Genomic DNA, 21,916 nt, shown 5'->3' on the forward strand with positions numbered 1-21,916 from the left:
ACTAACAAGATATTTGCATTTATGTACTTTGATAATTGATATACACTTTTCCACCTGTTGCATATGTTTTTGTCTCTTGTCTTTCATCAGTTTTGATTGTTCGAGGTATTTTATGTTGGATACCACTGCATCTCCTTTGCTCGTGAAACGTGTGGATAATGTGTACGTATTTAAAAGAATCGGAGTCTTTCATTGGTGATTTCCTATTCAGGAAATATCACACAGACAATCAAAGGTTTGGCCATAAAATCAGCTTCTGCCAAAAGTGACCCTCCCCCAACATAGGTTTATAAAAAGTGACCCTCCCCTTTGAACAGTTTTCTAAAAAGTGACCCTCCCCCATTCCCCCGACCCACCACCTGTAATTACTGAAGGCTCCCTAAGAGACATCGTGGTATTATCGTTCCGGAAGTATGCATTCAGTGTATATACATCAAGGTCGTTCAAAAGGTTGAGTGTACTTTTCGTGTACCCGGAGGGTTCGAAAATTTGCATTAGTTTACCCGGAGGGTTCGAGGTTCGAAAGGTTACATAAGGTATATTCGGGTGGCCTACACATAAGTAAAACAAGTACCAGCCCTTAACACTAAAGTGCGAACCTATAAGCCGCATCAATAATACCTACAAGCGTGCGATAGAACGATTTCCTTCCATATTTTCCGGAAAGAGAAAAACAGGGATGGCAGATATTAAATAGGCTAGCCTTGTCGGGTGTTGTAACTTTTCCAACACTTGTTGGATCATCATAGTTTCACATTACATGATGAATTTGCAGATCACAAGAAGTCTAACACACTTCGTCAAACTTCGCTTGTCGTGTTACAATAATGAGACATTATTTTTACCGAAAAAGAATGTTGTTATATGGTGAACTGGGAAAGCTCATTGCTCAAATACCCCAGGAAAAAAATCCCAATCTTTGTTGATATTGTAATTTGAGTGGCTTCCAGTACAGAAAGCTGGATTCCATCATTGCCCAAGGATTCGAAACATCTATAATGTTACCATTCTTAGGTTCATCTTCGTTCAAGGCAGTTTTGACGGGATATCTCTAAAGAATCTCATTCCATTTAATTTTGCAAGAACTGTACCCAGGCTATAGCCCCGAGGTCGAAGGTAGGCAGAAAACCTTGACGATGTGAACAATATACACGTTTGGTCACACAACTTTTGATTCATCAAAGTAAATGCAAACAGGAATTTCATTTACGATGCTGGGGCCATTAAGAGACCGTAAAGTCGGCACTTCGGGGTCGAGATTGAAAAAGTGCAAGGTACTATGACAAATTACCTTCCAACCATAGGCGCTGTGTCATGATTTGGGTACATTTATTTTAACCATCGCCACCGAGGGTAAAATGCTATCAACAGCTTTAAAAACGACTGATTTCCCCCTAAATTGTACTCAGAAATCCTGCCAGCAGCACCAAACACTAACTAGGCTCAGTTTACAGTTAATGCTATACGAGAGCTCAGCAGACGTACTAGTACATAGCGGACACACAGACTCCCTATGTTCCAAATTTCACCGCACCGTTGGATCAGCCTTTTGATAACCACATACAATGAACAACAAATCTCAGCTGCCAGATTCGAAACTGGGTGCAAGCTTTTAATGATTATTAATATCAAGAATATAAATATCAATAAATAACAGCAATATAAATGTTTTATACATCTTTTGTCGTTCAAATACTTAAAACGAACCTCTACAAAAACCATTGAAATACATTATCATATATACGACTGAGATAAAGTACCAAGTTTTTAATGTAAATGGCAGTAGTTAATTGATAGTCCACACATGCTCGATAGCATGCAGAAGTACGTCTTTATCAATAGGAAAAAGATGTACATTATACAGAAACACAGATAGGGATGCAGGAGAATTAGTACTCTGATTATTTTGGTAGAGACCCTTAAGTTTTTTTTTAAATTGTGGCATCTACTTTATTGCATACAAACCTGGCACGGAATGTGTAAAACTCGATGCATTCTATGTCCCTTGTTTTTTAGTGATCGTCCACGGTACTTTAGCTTTGTTACAATACATGAAAACGATTTTGAAATTTAAAGATTTCAGGTTCATCTGAATAGCGTTGAATAGTTTAAAAATACAGTAGCTCAAAGGTTGTAGAAAAAGACAAAATTGTAATTTGTATGACCAACAACTTACAGCTACAAGTATCTGGGATAGAAGGTAATCTCGAACGCTTATAATACATGTATAAGTAATTGTAAATGACAAATAAGTCTTGAAGGTCAGATTCTAAATCCGGATGCTCGAAAATAGCAGATGTATATTGCTTTTAAACCCTGCATGATGTCTCGTTCTGGAGTGGGTTCCATTTGATGAGTATAGTTTCTGTAAAACTGAGTCTAATTATAATCCGGGTTTCATGCTGTTGAGAGGCTTGCATATTCAACATTTGAGGGCAGTCAGCTTTACTCCCTGATGTTCTATTGCATGTGAGCCAAGCTCAAGAATCCGTTTATTGCAGTTTGGATGGTGGACTTCCCTCGGATCAAGCACTCTTCGTGCAACGGTACGGCTTTGCTCGGAAATAATGAATGCAAACACAGTTCCCGTGGTCTACTGCTGGTCTCCTGGGACGTTCCCATCTGCGCTACTCGTCAACCAGTACGTAGTTACTTTGCCTTTACCCTGTACCGGGAAATCACAGGCATGTAAGTTGCCATAAATTATTTAAAAATTAGGAAAGATTTATTTGGTAGGTATAGACCCAAATTTTAGATTCCCGGGGTGCATGTACAGTTTGACTCCCCGCAACCCCCTTTGTAATATCATATAACATGATAACTTCAATCACAGAATTACAATAATAGCAATACCACTTCATCGTTCGATCCCACTCTCTCTCTCTCTCTCTCTCTCTCTCTCTCTCTCTCTCTCTCTCTCTCTCTCTCTCTCTCTCCCCTAATAAGTTCGGAAATTTTTTCGTCTGATGATCGCTACAGAGGACACATATAGCGTGAAACTCTGAGTAACGGTTAAGTCCTGTTATCTACTTGTTATCAATTTTTACCGTATATATATATATATATATATATATATATATATATATATATATATATATATATATATATATATATATATTCTTTCGATGTGATTTTAACAGTGGTTTGCCGCAGAGAAAGACTTCTGTACACATCTGTGATAAAATTTGGCAAACCCGCAACATATGAAGAACTTCTTGTGCACCGTGAAAAGAGCCGCATTCAAAACTATGAAAATTGCCTGGTGAATGGCTTTTGCAGAAAGTGATATCAGACAAAAGGTAATTATATCGAGGCATTAGAAAGCTCACAGATGATGTAAGTGATACGATATGCCACTCAGCCGTACCTTCATGTCTACTTCTCCCCTCAGCGTGATATTGAAACCCCCAGTTTTATTTAACAAGTCACGTGTCGTCGAGCTCAGATGGATTTTCATGGCTGTAAAATAACAAGAGTTCATTTAAATAACGGTAAACTAAACCTCTGTAGAGTAGCAATTACATTCGGTTTGAAGAGGGACTGTAATTTAAAGGGCGCAGTGTATTGACTCCTAGAATCGACGCCGTGTCCGTGCAACTCTCACATGGTAGTATCTTAAAACTAAATATTTTGAAAAACATTTCTTTTCTTCACGAGTAAATGTTTTAAAAAGCATGTCTTTTAATCGTTAGTTTATGTATGAAATAAAATGAAAAATAAAATGCCGATAAATGACAATATACAACCATGTTATCAGCATGAAAAGTCACGTGTTCACATCTTCTGTTCCAACGCAATGTTAACCATAAAGCCCCGGCTTCTGTGCCATTGTCTTCTATCTGTCATACATCATGCTGACATGTCATGATAATTTCGTTTCAAGTTGAACCCCCCCCCCCACCCCGGTTTGAATATACGTCTTTATTGCAATGGACCGATAGTTTTTATTGTCAATTTACCCCTTTTCTCTCTACTTTGTACAAATAGAACATATGAAGAGCTGATAGCAAAATTTGTGTTATGCAATGCTAAACCTTTTTCGTCTACAAAAGTTCATTATTTCTGCCGTGAAGATACGATAACTGCCAATTTCGACTAAAACCGTATGGCATTAAGTACTAGCATTTCATTTTGATCAAAACACAAAGTGTGTCCCGTAAATATAATTCTTAAATTCGTACATTTATTGCGATTTTGAAAAAAATGACACATTTCCCTTTTGTAATTAGATTTCAGCTTAATTTTGCGATGCTTGTGTATTTTTTCTTTTTCATATTTCTTTCCCTCTGCAAAGGTCGCCTGAACATACACGTTGTTCATGCGGGGCATGGCTTGGGGTTGACACATAGACTTTCTGATTACACTGCGCCAGTATTGCTTAATCATGGCTTACACAAATATGACATAGGCCAGATTCCTTGACTGATGAAATACTACTGAAAATTCCAAGGGTGGTAGTGCAGGTTCTTATAGTAATCACTGCTGTTATTACAGTGATACGAGTTTTAAGACTACATCCACAAAATTACGGATCGAAGCGATGATCTCCAAAGTATGGCGTGTGTTGAGCAATATTATCGATGGTATTTTAAAGGTTCTTATCGAGTGGGCGGGAAAATAAATTATTACTTATCGGCTCTTACCGTAACCGTTGGATTCCATCCTTGACGCTGTGTTGACTGTGTCCCCAAAGAGACAATATCGTGGCATTTTCAGACCCACAACGCCAGCTACGACCGGCCCTGTTAATAAACCAATCAACCAATTACAATGATAAATTAATCAGCTGATAACAGGCGCATGCAGTATCGGCAGTTCTCCCATTTTAGTTGAAATAGTTTATTTCGAAAAGAAAGTGCCCTTTTAGGAACAAATTTTACGTCGATGCCTACTGTGGGGCAGAGGAGAGCTAAACATGAACGAGCGCAACACAGATTGACACGGATCATTCGCATATAGTTTTGTGAACATATGAGGAAACCGTAAATGAAACGAGATTCAAAACAAGCAATGGCGAAGGGTCTTCTTAGTGAAATGGATTTTCAGTAGAACATTTACGTCCTTGTTTCAATGCCTTGATTTATGAGAACACTAACTTCTATTGTGTTCTTGTGGATGGCGTTGACTTCTTTTACGATGCCGTGGGACAAGGAACTGGCCTCTCCTTGACCGTCAGCTCCTATTTGAGAGTGCGAGCTATTAACCTTGACTTAACCTTGACTTTGAATACTGATGAAGGAGTAGCGTACAGAATAGTATAGGATCAGATTTTACCCCGGCCCTCAAGTGTGATTTGAAAATTATAAAAAAATGTACACGTTTCGGAAGTTGATATCCAAGCCTTACCAGAATGAACTCCTATCCGGAGCTGAAGTTTGTCATCGGGACGATGTCGTATTTTGAAGGTGGCGATAGCCTTCAACAAGGCCAATGCCATCTTCGCTATCTCCCTGGCGTGAAAATGACCATTGCGAATTGGTAACCCTGACACCACCATGTAAGCATCGCCGATGGTCTCAACCTGTCATGCCAAAGTACACCCAAAGATTACATAAATATGAAGTTAATAATAATTTATATAATATCATAACATTTGTTTTAGCCTCGAGTGTGTTCATATTTTTGTTTTAAAAATCAAGATTTTCCGACGACAGAAGTGACTGTAAGACTCGTATACCTCAACAGGGCATGTCTTTAACATGTACTCGCGCGTTAAATAGGGCTCCCCGAACTTGTTTTATTTATGTTTTGTGTTCCCTGTGACAGTATGCACAAGGAACAAAAATTGGTAAATTCACACGTTACTTTTGAAAAAGCGTAAAAAGCTAGGGTCGGGTTATAAAGTATCCTTAAACTGTTCACAGGGCACTCTGCTTCTATAACCCTCTGGACAACGCGAAGACTGCCTGTCTGAAAACCGCGTTTTCCATTCAACATCTAGTTAGTAACTCTGCACGTAGTAGGACTATGATTCAGTTTAACGAGGTGAACTACTGTATTATCTTTGCTAATACATGAGATGAACCGTTACTTTTAATGACCCCTTTGTGTAAATGAAAACCATCGATGGATAAAGCTTTAACATTTTGCCCATCACTCAAAATGCACAGCAGTTAACAAAGGAAAACATCTTCATTTGTTTTCACGTTGTATTAAACCAACATGCATTAACATCCCGTCTTTTTTTAACGGTAGTACACCTGTGCGTTACAGGGTCTTGATAGTACATGCAATCAAGTTCGAACCCATACGCGCAATTATTGTTACAAGTTTACTTCGTGTAATGCTTTACTGCATTCTACTGGTTTACCTAGTAACATAGAACTATGAACATTCCTCACCTTGTAGACGTCAAAATTGCCGATGATGTCATCAAAAGTTGTGTACAGGTCGTTCAGGAACGCAACAACCTGCATGGGCGTGCTCTGTGACGACATCGCCGTGAAGCCAACGATGTCACTGAAGTAAATAGTGACGCTTTCAAATGACTCGGCTTGAACCATGTGACCTCGCTTCAGTTGTTCCGCTACAGTCCTGACGAGGCAAAGCAGACATATAGCTTACAATCATATACATCAATGAAGACGACTAGAAGTAGTCTGTTATGAACTCCCTGGTGAATTATTTCCGCGCTACCTTATCAGTAAAAGGTTATAGCTTTTACTTCTAATTCATTAACTGTAATAAAACGACAACAAATTTGATGGTGACAGTATGATGATGCTCATGAGATGTCAGACAACACCATCATATAGTGATGCGCACAATCTACAAACCTACACCTACACTCTATGCAAATCCTTTCAAAAAATTAAAGCTCCCTGTCACATGATTTCGCTCTCTTTTTAGGCAGTTTCACCCCCAGTTCACTACAGTTCTCTTAACTGTCTCTCATAAATTAAGTTAGGCCTTTGAATGACTAACCCCAGTGCATAGAAATTATTAAATAGATTAATAGAGAACACCATCATATAACAATGCACAGGCTTCTTGTTGGTCACGTGATAGCGTACACTGTAAAATGAGCATAAAATGTATCTGTCATTACATTTCTGTTCACTCTCTCCAATAAATTAAGTTGGGTCTTTAAGTGATTAACTCAAATACACGGGAGATATTAAATAAGATTAATGTATCATAGATAGTAACCCCTTGTGAACTGTAATTGTGATTTGAATCACGATGCATTCCTCGTGAAAGGGCAATTTCCCTAGGCGTATCTCTGAATAGTCGTCTCAACACGAACACGACTCTTACTCCTGTCATAATTAGAGGGACTATCCAAAAGCCTTTGTTGAACTCTTGACAGTAATGTTCGCTGTGAGAATCATTCTGTACTATGTAAGCCTAGAGGTTTTAACAGCCCATGGTCGTCCATGTTGACATGATAACAACAGATGTGACATTTATTCGGTTGGTAGATTGTGGGTCTTTCAACATGTTTTCGTCTTCAGCGAGATACTGAAGTTTAAAACGCGGAACAAAATATAACGAAAATGGTCAAGGTATGTATTTAATTTGGCGGTACAACAAACCATACCTATGCCTTTCGCGTCAAAACATATTTCACACAGTCGATAACTAGTAACCAGATGTGCTTTGCATTTCAATATACCCCTCTATAGTGTTTCGAACAATATCAAATTCGAAAGCCGGTCAAAGCTGCATGTCCCCGCAACCGTTTGAGGATTAATCCCCACTTTTTCTCATCTCCCCACTGGACCACGACAGGGAAACTCTATGCAAATCCTTTCAAAAAATTAAAGCTCCCTGTCACATGATTTCGCTCTCTTTTTAGGCAGTTTCACCCCCAGCCCGAACCCTTCGACCTGCTTAGCTTTCCTAAAGTTACCCACTTAGCAAAGTAACATAAAATTTCATCTCCCACCAAAGAAGTGTCCAGCAGCCAAGAAAACTTTGCGGGCACATTTTTCAGCCAATGGCTTTGTCGGGTGTCCTTTATAATATTTCTAGTCTATCTTTCTACGGGCCATATTTACATACTTTGGTAAGAGTTGGTGGAGGAGTTCTTCTGACTTCTTCTTTTCCTCTGCAAGCTGTGCTGTCCTCGCAGTGACGATGCCTTCCAAGTTATTGGCGTACTGTTCCATTCGCGAGAGAAGATTGTCCATGATGTTGTCGCTGTTTCTGAATTCAGAATGGTAAAAGTCAATCGTGTTAAACCACGGGAATCATTGGCAGTATGTATGGTGCGTAAGGGAAACGGAACTCACCCGCTCCTGGTTTTAAATATGCATATGTGATGCGGAAAATTATCTTTTCTCTTTGATTACTTGCTGTTACAGTAATTATGTCAGCAAACACCGCCTGGCGCGTTTATGAATTGACCTTATCAAAGGATAATTTTACATCGACCCGTAAACATAACGTGCGATACCATCGAATGTTTTCACAACGATAGCGTCTCGCGTGTGTCAATAACCAGAATATTACCGAAATATACAGTGAACTGCAAGATTCAGTCGTGTATTGGTGCTCCGCAAACTCCAACCCAACCATTTCAGAGATGGCGAAGCACGAACACACGAATGAACCTTTGTCTATAGAGATACTATCGAACCAAATATCTTGTATCACGGGTTCACGGTGGAGTACAAGAATATATCACATATGTCTGCCAAGTTCTTTCTCACATTTCACCGTGGTAGAAGCCAGAAGCACTGCCATAACTGTCATTAAGTGAATACTTGTCAATATGCAAAATACACAGCAACTCAACGATAATCTTCTTATCACTGTAATTGAAATCGAGGCTATCAATGCAAATATAAGCGTCATGCATGGCACACCGCTGTGCGTTTTCACTTTTTTGAATGTAGCAAGAAGCTGTGACATACGTGTATTAATTCTGTTACTATTTTCACTAAATTTATCGAAAAGTCTCATGATACCTGTAACCTCCACAAATGTAATAATCTCCACAAATGTAATATCAACCACAATTGTAATAAAATGCACCCATAAATGTAATATCGCCCATAAATGAAACAAAAATCAACCATAAATGTAATAAAAACACCAACCACAAATGTAATAAATGGTAACCATAAATGTAATAAAAAAACACCCATAATTGTAATACTTATCAACCATAAATGTAATAAATCTATTTTGTCGTTGCAATTGAGGAATTAGCCCTTAAATATTGATCTATGTAATAAGGAAAGCAACTCCACACATTATTCATTTCTTAATTGTTTGCGTTTAGTGTGTTTTGCATATTTGAAAGTGTATTTTACGTTTCCCTGTTTTGTGTACAGAACTGATTGGCCATGGCGAGACACAGCTGTAATCTGAACGTCAGTGCAGTCTCTACTCCAGAGTGGGGAAGACTGTATAACACTAAGATCCTTTAACGCCGTTTTTTCGAAAATTGCCGTACTTTCTTAATCAACTGCCTCAAAGTCGTCTTCAGTGGATAAATTGTGTGGAATAATCGATAGATTGTCTGTATTCCTATGTTGTTCCACTTGAAGTTTGTTCCTTCACTAGGGATGCCAGGATGTCTAATTTTGTTCTACTGCGTTCAAGGTAGTGTTCGTATTGTTTTTTACTTGATTGAAATATATGTTGTCGTCAACATGTTTTGTGTCGTAAGTTTCTGTTATAAGGTTTTATATTTCTCTGTTATTTGTTCTGGGTCATCTGTCATAAACTTTGTGTGGTATCACTGGTTGACGAGTTATTTTGACGCTTCCTTATTATGTAATTATCAGTGTCTAGAACTGCTGTTCCACTTCCATTATCTAACGGTTTGATCAGTACCTCGCCGTTTTCTGATATTTTCTGATGGTATTCTATTCTGTGTTTCGGAAAGGAAACCTAGTTTCAGGAAAGTATGCAATAACATTACACTAGTCTTATTAAAGTTATTATTTACTCAGGGCATTGATAAACAAATGATCACATGTGCAAGTTCAAGTTTATTACATCTATGGTTGAGTTTTATTACATTTGTGGTTAATTTGTTTATTACATTTGTGGTTGCGGGTTGTTACATTAATGGTTGACTATTTTATTACATTTGTGGTTGATTTTATTACAATTGTGGTTGATATTACATTTGTGGAGATTATTACATTTGTGGAGGTTACAATACCAACCCAAGTCCGCTATTCATCTTTTTCAATCTTGTTCTGATTCGAACGAAGTCCGGTCTGCTGGCTGCTTCCTCGTGCCAACATTGCTGCATCAACTCCGCCAGTTCTTTCGGACACTCGTTGTCGCCTAGCAACGGCCGGAATGGCGGCGTCCCTCCCCGTTGTACCTTCTCGACGATCTCTGCAAATTGTAAGATGATGTCTTATTGTTCTCTGATGATAGAAAACTCGCACGCATTAAGGTAGTATGCGCCTCGAAAGTGAAAGACTTAAACTTTTGCTAAAACTTTCCTCAAAGAATCTTTCAATCATTCCCTTTCAAAATCAAGAATAAAAATCGGGGGTTACCGTGCAAATTTTGGAACTAGAGAAACAAATTACTCAAGATTTACCGATATTTGATATTCAAAATGGCCGCTATCCCTGTGTAACTCTATGGTGAAAATAAAAATTTTCGAATTTCGAAAAACTAAGCCGGTGAAAAGTTTTCTTTCACCAAGAGCTTTAAAATGAACCCCCACATGTGGTATATCAGAAGAGAATTGTAAAAGTTTGCGAGTCCAAATAAGCTTATCTGTCCCCGAGGTGCGTTCTACCTTAAGGCAATACGCGCCTCGAAACTAAACAATTTACTCTTTTTCCCCAAGGAAACTTTTAACCATCCTCTATCAAAATCAAAAATAAAAATAAAAATTGTATTCGGCCTGTTCAAATTTTTGTTCTAGAGAAACAATATGAGCTTTCATTTACCGATATTTGAAATCCAAAATGGCCGTTGTAAACGTGTTACACCCATGGGGAAAAGTTAAATTTTCGATTTTCAAAAAATAATAAGCAGAGGTAAAGTTTATTTACTCCAAGGGCTTAAAATGAACCCACACATGCCAGAAAAAGATCGTAATATTTTGTGGGTTTCATAATTTTACCCGGCAAAAATTTTGTCATGAAAAACCTACGGCTTGAAACAAACATCTGTTCAATCAAAGTAAGAAACGCTTGGCTGTTTGAAATGTTGTGCTGTTCATGTGTATTCAATTAGCATGAAATTAGCAAATATTAATTTTAAGCATCTCGAATACCTTTTGGCGATAGAGGTTGATCCTGGTCTGATTCACCGCTGACATAAGGACCGCATCTGGTGACTATTTCCTGTAGAATTATTCCAAAGCTGTACACGTCAGCTGTCTGTGTTCCTTTCATGGGCATTCTAACTCTAAGATGCTCTGGCGCCCTCCATAGAAGACCTGGAATGCAAAATTTTGAAATGAATAGACATGAAATTATTTTGACCAACATTCTGATACACAAAATTACCGCAGTGTGTATTTTCAGTTTAAAATTAAATATCGTTGGAGTGATCATGCAATTTACTCTTCCAGGAATGCCGCTCATATTGTGTTGAGATCTGAAACACCCCTTCATTTGTGCAAGAAATCTTTAAACAGTTTCTTTTCATTACTTGTAAATCAGGAATAAATGATGTTCATGTAGAAATATTTGGATGAGAAAAGCAAAAGCTAAAAATATACTGGTACATACTTGGAATTCAAAATGGTCGCTATTGTGTTTTTAACTCATGGATGGGAAAATAGTTGCGATGTTAACAAATTACAGGACCATGGAAAAGATACGCTTTCAATATGTTTGAAAACAAGTCCATAAAAGAGGTAGACTATGAATAAAATGAGTCTTCAAGTTTGCCATTGAGGTGTATTCTGACCAAACGACACGGAAAGGATGTGTTACCCAACCGACCATTTTATTTTCACATTGGATCGACGACCTTCCAAAATGGCAAGTGGCGCACACGTACACTGACCTCTTTTAAAATATGCGTTCAAAAGTTGCCTCTTTAATTTATGACACAAATAGTGCATGTCCCTACAGATTCCTATCGAATAACGGAAATTAAATCAAAGTATTCGCTTTTTACGTTCCAATGAACTTTCAATCGGGTAAATAAATGTTGAAGAAAAGGCGGGAAATTCTTACTTTTATAGTCTGCGTACGACGTGGCTTGGCTGACATCAAGTACGATATTTCGCAATTCGTTGACGCCGAAATCAGTTATTTTCAGAACAAATCGGCTGTCAACCACGCAGTTCGACGATTTCAAGTTACCGTGACTTTTCAGGGCGCTGTTGTGGAGGAATTCCATTCCCTGTAAGAAAGGGTCGCACATCAAAATGCATCTGACAAACGCAACAGTAGAAATCATTTTGTAAAGAAAACTGGTGATGAGGGAGGAGCTGTGATTTAATGCGGTGCATTTCTTTATATTCTCGATAAACGATATTATATACACTGTTTTATTTTAGAAACGAAGAGTTGAGCAAAGGAAATTTAAATTATTGAAAGCAAAATTATTGTCATTGCGTGCAGTGCATGATGGTTACCTTGTCAACAAATACAACATGTCTTCATTTCCAGTCTGACGCTTTTACCAAATTTCCTGAATATATATTTGTTGGAATTTGTGTTGAAAACGTCAAGAGAGAAAGAATGCATTCTCCACGAACCGGTTGATACAATAATCAAGGCTGTTATTATTGGGACGACACCTGTAATTTGTTACAGTGATTTCGTTATTTTGTTTTGAAACCAAATACAATTTCCTCTCTTCCTGCCCCGAAGTATGTTCAAATACCAAGTATTAGCCTTGCGCACGCAGCGCACTGTATACAATATGTAATATTATAGCGGACAAATGAAATCTCGTTCGGATTTAAATTCAGTCATCGACAATGCCATCGGATACTGCAGGCAAGTTGAACACTGGATATTTGGTCCCGAGTAGACTGTATATTTTCCAGATAGGACAAAAATTCTGGAAGATACATGTGTCAACAGTTACAGACAAGTCAGGTCTAAGATCAGGCTGATTTTCACGATTTTCAGACTAAATGCAATAATGTCCACTTACCTTGACGAGGTCAAATGTCAATGAAAAGCGGAACATCCAATCTAACCGGATCGATTCATTTTCTAAAATATCCTGAAAACATAACAAACAAAAAAACAACCGAAAGATAAATTTCAATGTAAACACTACGACAGAATAGAAGGAAGCAGGTGCCGCAAGGAACTTTGTAAGACATTTCTGTAAAGGAACATTATCTAATTATATTTCAATATTTTATTTTATTATGTTATGTTATGTTTGTTGATATGGCGGTATATCTTGTGATAAGTAGGAAAGAAAGTAGTGAGAGATGATCACAGAGACATGGGAATAACAAATGAGACAACAGAAAAAAATTAATTCCTCCGACAGGAATTAAATTAAGAAAGTGAAGTTTAATCTGTGTGATTAGTGCAATTTGCAATGGCGAGGGCTGTAATTGTTTAACCCTTTCACCCCTATTTCCCTGTCTAGAGGTCCAACTTTACCATAGAAAGCAATGGGATTGGTTTAAACCATGGCGGTGAAAGGGTTAATGTAGTGATCATGGAGTGTCACCAGCTCATTCGACAAAAGGCCTCTGTACTATCACGCATGCAACGCAGCTAGCAAGGTCGGTGGATAACTGGCAAAATGGAATTGTCAAAATCAGTCGTACAAACGCATAGCTCTGCTGAGCTTCATTGCCTAATGGCAAACTCAAGAAACGATAAAAACTAACGACATGCAATATCCTCGAATAATTATGCTGTTATTACAAGATATAGCCAGACCAACAGCAGTAAAGTAAATCCATAAGACGCACTGGAGCGATCGTTCCCGGAACATGGTTTATTTGTTGCCGTGTGTCTGTGTCGTTAAAAATTGCAATATACCGCTGTTCAAGACCTCGTGCACTTGTTGACGTGTTGAGTCAGGCAGAGTTGTACAAAAAAATCGAAAGGTTACATACCTGGAGGCTTCCTTTTGGACAATATTCCGTTACCAAGCAACTGACGGGTGGATCGAGGCATGCGCCGACAAATCGAGTTAGGTTCGGGTGGTGGATATCGTATAGCTTTTATTAAAATGAAACAATGGAGATACTTTTATTTGAATGTTATCGCACAGCAAATGTCCTTTCACTGGCTATAAATTCTTATTCACATCGTAAAAGTTGTCTTATATCAGAAATATTATGTAATAAAAATAAATGTTGAAATATAATAAGCAATCAATTTTGTGATATCGTAAATATGAAAATTCGTGTCTGTGGGCGATGCCTGTCTTTCACGACATCCGAGTAGACGACCGAAATGACGTTGGACCACATGTCATGGGGAAAAAGAAAAAAATGCGACAAAATCCAAAAGATTTTACCCGTTTTAGCTCAATCAATGTGTTCTGTGTCAAAGCCACCTTCTGTTGGTCAAGGAACTTGACTGACTGACGGGCTCCCTAAGAAAGACGAAGAAAGCAAATATACTTGAAATACGATTTGTATATTCCTCGAAGATTGTGTTTCATACTTACCAAACAGCTTATTCAGAAAACAAGTATACAATTGCACAAATTGCAAGATTATAGGTTTAACTGGTATTTAATGCTGCATGTTCAGAATATATAAGGGGGTATTCTCTCTCTCATACACATGTGTATACATACATAGATACATAGATACATACATAGATAGATACATACATAGATTCATAGATACATAGATACATACATACATACATACATACATACATACATACATACATACATACATACATACATACATACATACATACATACATACATACATGCATGTATGCATGCACACATGTATACACAACACACATACATGCATGCATACACAACATAACATACATACATACATACATACATACGTACGTACACACATACATACATACATACATACATACATACATACATACATACATACATACATACATACATACATACATACATACATACATACATACATACATACATACATACATACATACATACATACATACATACATACATACATACATATACATACATACATACATACATACATACATACATACATACATACATACATACATACATACATACATACATACATACATACATACGTACATACATACATACACAAACATACATACGACATGAAGATATACATCCAGTACATTGTGCGTGTGTTTGAGTTTGTCTGTTTGTTTCTCTTTCTTCCTGCCCATGTTTATAGATATTCACTCTATTATACATAAGCATAACATTAAACTTTCCTCTCTGACATATTTCCATGAACAGTTATAGGTTAAATATTGCGACGAGGGCATCGTGTCACATGATGTGTCAAATGTTATGGTATCCTTACCTCGTATAGTCCCGTACGTGTGAATACCTGATCTTCCCAGAATGCACCTTTCAGCGATTTGGTGGACGAGAGTAGGGACAACTGCGAATGATTCGAGGAATGATTAAATTATTAAAATCAACAACATGAAGAATCGATATATGGCGCGTAACAGATCTGGACACAGTTAAAGTGTAAATTTGTTCGAGATGGAGAGTGAAGTTGTTTTCGATCCATTTCAGTCGGGTGCCAGCGCGTGTTGCCATGGTTACTGCTTTGACGGCATCGATTCAGGGGATTCATTCCAAGTTAATTAGAATAATGGACAATCTTTGATGTACTTTTTTTTGTTTCTTCCGACAAAGCGTTTGTGAATTTAACGTTTGGCCCTGAAGACCGTTCTTAACACTCATATCTTTATTGAATTATGTTCTCTCATTTCCCCGCCAGAATGACTAATCAACCAATGTGATAAGTGCTTCAGCTGCTTGTCTGTCATACGCTTTCTTGTAACAGAAAAATTTTGAGGAAGTCATGCGTCTCTACATCTGAAACACGTCTATGCCATCCGGATGCGGGTCAATAAATGTGCTAAGTGTACGAAATGCAGTCATACAAAGGACAAAAGTTTTTTTTCAGTTTAGCGGTAAATCATGTTATTTCCTTTCCCTCATCAAGTTTCATCGTCGTAACTAAGAGGAGAGCTCGTACTCTATTTATCCAACACGCAAAGTAACAAGATAACGTTACAAATTTTATACAAGAACGGCAAACTGATTAAGCTATGAATATGCGATTCGCCAGGGCACCGCTTACATACAGCTTCTAATTAGCGAGGTACTCGGATAACTTGGTATCGGGTAAATTCAATTATCCCATAACAAAATGAAAAAAGTAACAAAAACAATTTCGTTTTCTCTGAATGGTTTTATATTTACTTACTCTGGATGAAAACGATTCTCCGTCTTTTCTGTCGCCCATGATTATGTCACTGTAGTTGATTTTCCAAGGCATGTCGGCGATCGCTTTTTGTATTTTGTACCGTCTGCGGGAGAGAGAAATATAGAGACATAAAAACATCAAGACTGATCTAAAAATGCTACTTCGTAGGCTCCCTGTTTATTTGGTTTTCTTTACATAATTGCATTTTACACCACTAAGGCATATAGTAATCTTCCACGCTTACGCTGCATGTTGCATCAACATATTACATAATTTAGCAAATTACGCAGTGTTTACGTCGCATCACAACTCTAGGCAGTATGGTAAATATTGAGAATACCCTTGGCAACAAACAAATTTGACTAATTATTCAGCAGAGCAAAAAAAAAAGAATAAACTACACCCATGTCTCTGGTTCGTACATTTCACTGTCGCCACTCCGCCGTGTATACGTGATTCGTTTGATAAGCACGATTTCCAAAAAAACCCAGCTTACTTCCAAACCATTATTGCATTTTAGACTGAACATACAAACTTTGCACTCAACTCTTTGAAGTTGTATATTCAAGTTCTAATATTTTTAACCTTTTTTAGTCGCGATGATAGACTGCAATATTTTACTTTCTTTATTAAACTTATTCATCCTTTTTCAGTCGCACATTTCAATTTTCTGACTTACTCTACTTACCTAAATAAAATCAACAACAGTCCAACCAGAGTTACCAATATACAGACAATCACGATTCCCATTATTGAGACGGGACTAAGTCCACCTGACAAGGTCAAAAACACAAATGTGGTGTGAAAGTGATGCTAAAAATGATAAAAATTCATGGCATTTCGGGTCTACCTGCATTGAAAAGTGTAATCTGTAGCTTGGGCCAGCCTTTCTGAAATTTGTTGCCATTGTACACAAGGCAAAGCACCTGATCCGATCAAATTCAGAAGCTATACCAAGCGTCTTTTTAAGCTCTCTGCAGCCAGTGTATTATCATGTAATTCAGCGCCCGAAACTTTCAACTAATCTAATAACTTAATTGAAGCTGAAAACAGTGGGTCCGTACTCAGACTTCTCCCGAGCATTATCTTAAACTTTCGAAATACAAGGAGTAGAACGTTTACATTGTAAGCTTATGTACTAGTACAACGGTTACATTTTTCGTGCGTATGAAACGATCTTTATCGTTAATATTAATGAAAGTTTGTGATAGAGTCCAGAGTGGCCTTACTTACCGTTGTCGATACATAGTTCCCCTTTAAAGCCACACAAGGGTGTATCCAGGGGCGGTCCGTCCGCACCACTTGGCCACTGAACTGGAATGTTACCCGGTATATACACCTTGTCTTTGCCGTAATAGCTACCAACTTCGGTCAGCTGCAAGATGTGTATTCGTGGCAATATTTTAGTGATATTAAACAACAAACGTCCCAAGTATGAAGCCACCCTTCCATGTAGGCACATTCATACATATATGATAAGTTAACGTACACACTGACTGACAGATAGATATATGGGAGGACGAATGGACGGACAGAAAAAAAAGACGCAAGTACATAACACAAACAAAAGACATACATAGATACATACGTATATATATATATATATATATATATATATATATATTATATATATATATATATATATATATATATATACATACATACATAGGTACATACAATAGATACATAAGTAGATAGATAGATGGATAGACAGACAGACAGACAGACAGATAGATAGATAGATAGATAGATAGATAGATAGATAGATAGATAGATAGATAATACATACATACATAGTACATACATACATGCATGCATGCATGCATGCATGCATACATACATACATACATACATACATACATACATACATACATACATACATACATACATACATACATACATACATACATACATACATACATACATACATACATACATACCTTGTATGACCCGTCAATTTTGTACTGCATATCTTGTAACATGTAATCGGTGTCTAAATCTCCATTGTTATCGATTGTCATCTTCAGTAAACCTGAATATTAATGGAAAGCAAAATTTATTTTGTTCTCATTGAGACAGGGCTTGGAGATAAAAAAAATGGCAATTGTACCTTGTGGTAGGCAATACAGAGTATCAGGTTTTCGAAATGTTTTTATCAACTCCAGAACGTCTAGTTGTAAGCAAGGTACAATCGAAGCAAGAATAAGCTTATGTCTGGGCAACAACTTTATTTATAACGTAAACAATCCGTGACATTTTGCGGCTGAACGATATATCCATTTTCACGCTCGCCTCCCAATATGTCGTTATACTAAATGACGATCGAAATATAGGACAACCTGGGAGTGTCATCTGTCCCACTTTCGCAAACTAAACTCTAGCGATCTCACTTTTCGAATTCACATCATCTTGCATTTTGCTGCCATGCAATTATTAGAACAGGAAACGTTCCGTTTTCATGATTCATTAATTTGGAACGTCTTATTTTTCCGTTGGGGATTGCACAGTCTTTGCAATTGACCGAATCTTCGATATCGTTATCTGAGTATCTTTTGAAAATGACAACTTACTGTAGGGCATAGGATTCTTTTTTAAAGTGGCCGGAGGAAATTCTATCAGAAAAACAAAAACTACGTTTATACTGACGCTATCTTCACGCTGTTCCAGGGAATTCCCTGTGGAATCACGGAGGTAGCGCGCAGGCATTTAGCCGTATTGTTTAAAACATAAGCCAGATCAAAGAACGGCGCCGACTGAGGATCGCGCCACAAGAACGGTACCTTTGCTGAAATGCGCAACTTCAAGTTTGCTTGCCCAAGTCTCTCTTACTTCTATCCGCCGTCCACCTCAATCGAGATGCGGACCTGACAAGGCCGTACTACTTTTACTTTTGTGCCAAGAGTTTATTGGGGGGGGGGGGGGGGGAGGGAGCCCGATTCATGACATCAACAGTTTTGATTAGCCGATAAGAATAGTAGTTCGTACACTATGATTAATCAAATTTAATCATATAATTTAAAATCAATCATCATACTCGGAGAGTCTCTTCACAGTTGCCGCCGTATTTCCCTTACCACGTTCAATTTTATATAGTTGACACCTAAATTTGTCTACAAGTAACATTATCAAAAAGAAAATACCCAATGAACGCAGTTGCCTCCAACTTGTTGCTGGAGGTAACCATGATCTGGTTACATGAGGATGACCCCTAACTCATTTACATGTTGACCTTTACATCTTGTCACCGCCGTATAAAATCACTTAGTATATATATAGCTACAAAGTCAGTCTATTAAAACCCTCGACCTACTTCCCGCCCGTTTGATACATAATTCTGAACAAGATAGATAATCGGCAAAAACTGAATTAGTTAATGCATATTTTCATTACAGTAAAACCACATTTCTAAACCATATGATTGATGTTTTTATCGAACAGAAACGGAATGACTTGGCTTCGTTGTATTCGAGTAACTCTATCCACATTGTTAAAAGTGTAAATAGATAAAAATATAATCAATAAATGCATAAATTAATGCGCGAATAAATAAATAAATAATTTTCGGTCCAGATTTTCACATATTGCAAAATGTTCCGTAATTTGATTCGCTAGTTCCAAATTTTGTAAGGTGACCCCTGATTTTTATTGTTGATTTGTTAAGAGAATGTTTGAAAGTTTCATTTGGGAAAGTATGGGCAAAAGTTATTGTCTTTGACTTTGAGGCGCATACTTCCTTAAATAGTAACTTTCTATATTTTAATGCTACATCCTTTGGAGGGGGCTTCAGGACGAGAGGCATTATATGGAAGTATTACAAGGCCTACTTATATCATATCGACCTTCAGTGGAAGAAATCCATGGTAATATTGAAAGGGGGGGGGAGGGTGAAATATTACAAAAGGACGAAGCTTGCAAAACAACAGACAACTGGAACATACATATAAAATATATTCCAGTCTTGATGCCACAGCCAAGAGGATTGCGCACTTTTGGCTGTATACTTATTGAAGTATCGATCTTGAAAACGGGGAGGGGGGGGGGGGTGAATTACGATGAAAGAGGGGCCGCTCAAACACTCTTAGCAAAATGTGGGTGTATTAATATCCGGCCAACCGTAGCAGGTATGCGATTGAACAAAAATGCAGCAGATGTGAAAACGAGATTAGTTTTTCCTAAAACCTAAAATTACAAACGTGGTATTGAAGGATGTTGCCTCGCAGTCCGCTTATTGTACTAAGATATTAAGCAATTTAGACTGACACAGCAAATGATAACAGTATATAATCCATTTAATAGCAATCAGAATCGATTTTTTTGTCTGTCAGCTTATTGTGCTTAGACATGACAATATAAAGGATGATAATATCTTAATTATTATTTATTGTCGCGATTTGCATTATATTGGCTTACTTTCTCAGTCACGTGACTCATACAGTCGTGGTTTATTGAAACAATTACTGAGATGAATGTGTCACTTCGTAGTTACCTGAGGAGTTAGTTGTCAGATATGAAATATGACTGTGTGTGTGTGTGAGAGAGAGAAAGAGACAGACAGACAGATAGACAAACACACAGACAGATAGACAGACAGACAGACAGACAGACCTCTGTCTATACATGGAGGTAGGAAGTCTATAGATATGGTCTAACGTAATGCTTACGAGTATGTTTTAAGTCAAATGCTTTGTAGAGGCAACAATATTGCAGCTGAGTTATTCAGCTTTCTTCATTTATTGAACAGAGCACTGTTATATAACGCCGAGGAATGCATTTAAGTTACCTGGTAAATCTTGACGTCCAAACATTCTTCTCGCGATCGTCAAACCATCGTAAGGGTCGCCGCCCTCATTGATCGTTTCGTTCAGAGCAACCGCATATGTGTACACGGCTTCGTGAAGTAGAGCAGAAATCACCGATACCTGGAATGGATAGTATCCGAATGTTAACAGCAACAAAGATATGCTTTCAATTTAATTTGGTGCGAGTATGTTTAAGTTTGCACTTTTGCGGGAGTAAATAGTAGTGGCACTTTCCAACAGCTGCGGCAAACTCGTCGAAGCCATCCAATTAGTTGACATAAAGTCACCTAAGTAATCGATTTTCCAAAAATGGTAATAGTGCGATCGGGTTGACAATCACCTTATCCTTCACAACAAGCACTGTCGCTACAACCAAATAAAAAAATCGGCGCATCCGTACGTATCTCGAGGCAAAAATTGAAATTCATTCTTTGCAATGAGCGATGATGAAAGCCAAAGCTAATCTGCTGACACAAAGCAACTATGTCCCTATTTTATTGTACGCAATTTAATCTGTATTGAAAAATAATTTGTATGAAAACGTTTCGTCAAAAATCTTTAATGTGTAGTATTGATAAGACATCGAAAAATATAAGAGAAGACTAAAAATATCTTAAAGGGATAATATATATATATGATTTGTCGTTGATAGGTCAGGTTGCAATGAATAATTTATAAATATTTAAAAATACACCTGTCAGATATACTGTTGTTATATATATATATATATATATATATATATATATATATATATATATATATATATATATATATATATATATATATGATCCCTCCTGTTACCGTGAAATCATTCTTTTATAAC

General features: G+C 37.5%; 1 protein-coding gene across 1 annotated transcript in view; it reads right to left on the reverse strand.

Moving 5' to 3' along the window:
• Positions 1 to 1,586: 1,586 nt before the first annotated feature.
• Positions 1,587 to 21,916, reverse strand: part of LOC139118632 (atrial natriuretic peptide receptor 1-like) — a 39,110-nt gene continuing 18,780 nt past the window's right edge. Inside the window, exons 4-21 of the mRNA XM_070682049.1 lie at positions 21,075 to 21,213; positions 18,235 to 18,326; positions 17,528 to 17,669; positions 16,983 to 17,067; positions 16,295 to 16,397; positions 15,374 to 15,454; positions 14,383 to 14,460; positions 13,976 to 14,080; positions 13,045 to 13,116; positions 12,114 to 12,282; positions 11,201 to 11,365; positions 10,125 to 10,302; positions 8,005 to 8,148; positions 6,342 to 6,534; positions 5,347 to 5,521; positions 4,644 to 4,742; positions 3,368 to 3,459; positions 1,587 to 2,665 (exon numbers count right to left, since the gene is read on the reverse strand). Coding sequence (XP_070538150.1) covers positions 2,594 to 2,665; positions 3,368 to 3,459; positions 4,644 to 4,742; positions 5,347 to 5,521; positions 6,342 to 6,534; positions 8,005 to 8,148; positions 10,125 to 10,302; positions 11,201 to 11,365; positions 12,114 to 12,282; positions 13,045 to 13,116; positions 13,976 to 14,080; positions 14,383 to 14,460; positions 15,374 to 15,454; positions 16,295 to 16,397; positions 16,983 to 17,067; positions 17,528 to 17,669; positions 18,235 to 18,326; positions 21,075 to 21,213 — 2,184 coding nt within the window. The 3' untranslated portion in view covers positions 1,587 to 2,593. The remainder of the gene's footprint in view (positions 2,666 to 3,367; positions 3,460 to 4,643; positions 4,743 to 5,346; positions 5,522 to 6,341; positions 6,535 to 8,004; positions 8,149 to 10,124; positions 10,303 to 11,200; positions 11,366 to 12,113; positions 12,283 to 13,044; positions 13,117 to 13,975; positions 14,081 to 14,382; positions 14,461 to 15,373; positions 15,455 to 16,294; positions 16,398 to 16,982; positions 17,068 to 17,527; positions 17,670 to 18,234; positions 18,327 to 21,074; positions 21,214 to 21,916) is intronic.

The sequence above is a fragment of the Ptychodera flava genome, chromosome 19 (assembly GCF_041260155.1).
Source record: "Ptychodera flava strain L36383 chromosome 19, AS_Pfla_20210202, whole genome shotgun sequence".
NCBI classification, from domain to species: Eukaryota; Metazoa; Hemichordata; class Enteropneusta; family Ptychoderidae; genus Ptychodera; species Ptychodera flava.